The sequence below is a fragment of the Lampris incognitus genome, chromosome 16 (assembly GCF_029633865.1).
Source record: "Lampris incognitus isolate fLamInc1 chromosome 16, fLamInc1.hap2, whole genome shotgun sequence".
NCBI lineage: Eukaryota > Metazoa > Chordata > Actinopteri > Lampriformes > Lampridae > Lampris > Lampris incognitus.
The window spans coordinates 16,079,174-16,082,434 of record NC_079226.1 but is presented as its reverse complement, the minus strand read 5'-3'; the positions used below and the strand labels follow the sequence as shown (position 1 = coordinate 16,082,434).

Genomic DNA, 3,261 nt, shown 5'->3' with positions numbered 1-3,261 from the left:
CTCATCCGTTTGTTTTATCTCACCCATTCTTAACGGAGTATATTACTGCCTGCTCCAAACGAGAAGTTTTCCCTATAATAATATTAATAATAATAATAATCATTATAATTATAATAATAGCCAAAGGAATTGAATCAAATGCAACTGGACTTGGTTATATATTAGGGATATATAACCAAGTCCAGCTGCACTTGATTCAGTTCCTTTGGATAACTATGACCTGGATGAATGAGAACACTCACAGACATTAATAATAATAATAATGATAATAATAATAATAAAGTGGAGTTTTTTTAAAATCACAAGCAGAATATTCGGAAAACAAAACCAATAACACTTTAATATAGATTCTGTTCTTGTCACTACAAGAATACACATATACAAGCCATAAATAGGAATTACACAAACGATGGGAGAACTCCTGCGGGGGGCGTTTGAATTCTTCACCAGTCCAGTTACGCGGGCGGAGGCTATTTTACAGCAACTTACTGTCTTTTGGGTCCGTTCCTACAGCCGACTGCTGAACAGATGTTGTCACGTCATGAGATATAACGTCCTCTCTCGAAATAATTAGGCTATACTAACAAACTCGACAGCTAAATCAGTGGGGGGGGGGGAACGTCAAAAAATATCTGAAATACATATTATACACAAACTATAATTTTTGTACAAATATACAAAGTGTTGCGGGGCGGTGGGGGGGAGGGGGGGAGTCCATTTTAGACGCGATTCATGACGAGTTCATGATGGGCCTGGAATAGACGCCCTGGTAATAAGCTGTGTCAGGTATGGACGCGGTAGTATCCAAAGTCGCCTTCCCCGCCATGGCGCCCATGGAGAGCGCTCCGGCCATGGGGGAGCCGTAGCCGGAGTAATGCATCACTTGCTCGTAAGTCTTTAGGTCCATTTTGTGGTGGTGCTGCTGCTCCGAGGACATGAGGTTGTTGATGGAGAACGGGTGGTTGAAGGAGTAGTGGTGCTCGGGCTTGAGGTGCGCGTCGTGGGCCTGCAGCACGGAGTGATGCTGCAGGAGATGCTGCGCCTGCGACACCGGCGAGGCGGCGTGCTCCGGGCTCAGAGCCGGCGCCGCCTTCATGTCCGACAGGGACCTTTTGTGGTCGTTGGACGACGAGTTGGAGTGCGGCGACTCGTTGCCGTTGCAGCTCTCCGAGCTGCTGTTGGACCCGCCTTCCGAGGTCTTGCGTCCGGACTCCTTGGTCATCTTCTTCTCGCACTTGAAGCGCTTCTGCCTCCTCAGGTAGCATCCGTTCTCGAACATGTTCCCCGAGTCCGGGTGGAGAGTCCAAAAGGAGCCTTTGCCGGGCTTATCCGGCGATCTGGGCACTTTGAGGAAACAGTCATTGAAGGACAGAGAGTGGCGGATGGAGTTCTGCCAGCGCTGCTGGTTTTGCCGGTAAAAAGGGAAGAGGTCCATTATCCACTGGTAGATCTCGGCGAGCGTCAGCATCTTGCTGGGGGACTGCTGGATGGCCATGGTGATGAGGGAGATGTAGGAGTAAGGGGGTTTCGCGTGCGTGTAGCTCCGCCGGTAGGTCTTGGGGTCTCTCGACCTGTTGATGTTCGACTGTCCGTACATGGGGCTCATGGCGTTCATGTTGGTGTACGACGTGAGGGCGTTCATGGACGCCGGCTGCGCCGTCATAGGGCTCATGCTGGGGCTCAGGGCCGCGCTCATGGCCGTCATGCCCGCGCCCATGCCGTTCATGGCCCCGGTGCCCGGTGACATGCCCGTCATGGAGGGGCTCATGCCCGTGTTGACGTAGGACATGTTCATGGAGTTGGCCGTCATGTTGCTGGCGGTGCTCATGCCGGACATGCTCATGTAAGTGTTCATAGAGTTCATCCCCAGGCCCGTGTTCATGTTGCCCACCGAGGTGTAACACTGCAAATGAGATAAGAAAGCGACTGTCAGCTGCATCTGGGATAAAGCACCAAGTTGCAAAGCTATCGATCAACAAGTGATTAGATTACCCGCTGCGGTTACGTTGTATACAGCCTAAGTAGCAGCGAAGCTCTCAAACCTGGGTCTTATACGTGTGCAAAGGCTGCAAGACTAAAGGGTTCGTTGGCCATTACACCTGCTGATATAGTTTACAAAATAATAATAATAATAATAATAATGCACAGAATCGTGATGGGCTCGTGTCAGGTTGCGAACGATTTATCGGCCAAGATATACAAAATCAATAAGAATCGATGAGAATGTTGTGTGGGAACATAGTCGAGCTCTGTGTGTTCATACATACGAGAGAGAAAAAATACCTTTTTTCAACACAAATATTTGAGCCTATCTATACCAACAATCGCCGAGATCAAATGTTTGCTTAATGGAAAACGTGACCCCCCCCCCAAAAAAAACCCCAAAAAACAAAAAACAATTTTGCAAAGACACGTTTGGAGTTATCAAATGATAATTCCGGTTTAAAGTTTGGCCCCCCTCTCCTCCGTGCCTGTAACGTAGTCGGGCAACTTTGTTAGGATAGTGCGCTGCATGCGCGGAGATGGGGGAGGATTTGGAGGCGCCTCGAGTCAATATTTGATCACAAAGTTAATATTATCTCAGGGCTAATATTGAGTTGTATAAAATGGGATCGGCTTTAGGCGGGAAAGAAAAAAAATACATACATATATATATATATATATATATATATATATATATATATATATTTAAGGTACCCACCTCGGGCTCTCCGTAGTAGGTGCTCCAGTCGGTGTGCTCGTGTCCTTCCATCTTAACTGCTCCGAGCATCATGGAAGCGCCGATATAGTTTGCAAATCGTCTCCTCGCAGAAGAAGAAGAAGAAGAAGACGAAGTAGAAGAAGAAGAAGAAAAACAACCCCGTATCGTCTCTAATAGAAAGGGATTGGGGACCGCGGGGTGCACTATTTGGGTGGTTAGCGTGTGCCCTTAGTCAAGGACTGGCGCATGTGTGTGTGTGTCTGGTTGTGTGTCTGTGTGTGTGTGTGTGTGTATGTGCGTGTGTATGTGTGTGTGTGCGCAGAGCCAGCCGTGCCCGCGGGCGCAGAAATGCGTCTGTCGGCGAGCGGAGTGGAAATGACGCGCGGCGCTGTCTGCTAGCGCGGTGATATAGCCTGTGCGCGCGAGGCAAGCCTCCAATCCCCACTTCTACTGCGCTCTGGCCCATTTGAATAATCTGCTCACACCTAGGCGCGAGACTCCTCGAGCTTCCCCCCCTTCACGCTGTACACCTGCGCTGACTGAAAAGAACCATTTCATAT

The 3,261-nt window shown here is 48.9% G+C and overlaps 1 protein-coding gene across 1 annotated transcript; it reads right to left on the bottom strand.

Moving 5' to 3' along the window:
• Positions 1–329: 329 nt before the first annotated feature.
• On the bottom strand, positions 330–3,055 carry foxa2 (forkhead box A2). Its single transcript, XM_056295813.1, has 2 exons — positions 2,702–3,055; positions 330–1,903 (listed from the first exon to the last, which is right to left on the bottom strand). The coding sequence occupies exons 1-2, from the start codon at positions 2,771–2,773 to the stop codon at positions 731–733; spliced, it is 1,245 nt and encodes a 414-aa protein (XP_056151788.1). The 5' UTR covers positions 2,774–3,055; the 3' UTR covers positions 330–730.
• Between the last annotated feature and the right edge of the window lie 206 nt (positions 3,056–3,261).

What these genes read in the sequence shown, in the direction of transcription:
- foxa2 (XM_056295813.1), bottom strand. Translation starts at nt 2,773, where the DNA reads ATGATGCTCGGAGCAGTTAAGATGGAAGGACACGAGCACACCGACTGG. An exon ending in CCTACTACGGAGAGCCCGAG is followed by an intron (nt 1,904 to 2,701) that starts GTGGGTACCTTA and finishes TCTCATTTGCAG; the next exon opens with TGTTACACCTCGGTGGGCAA.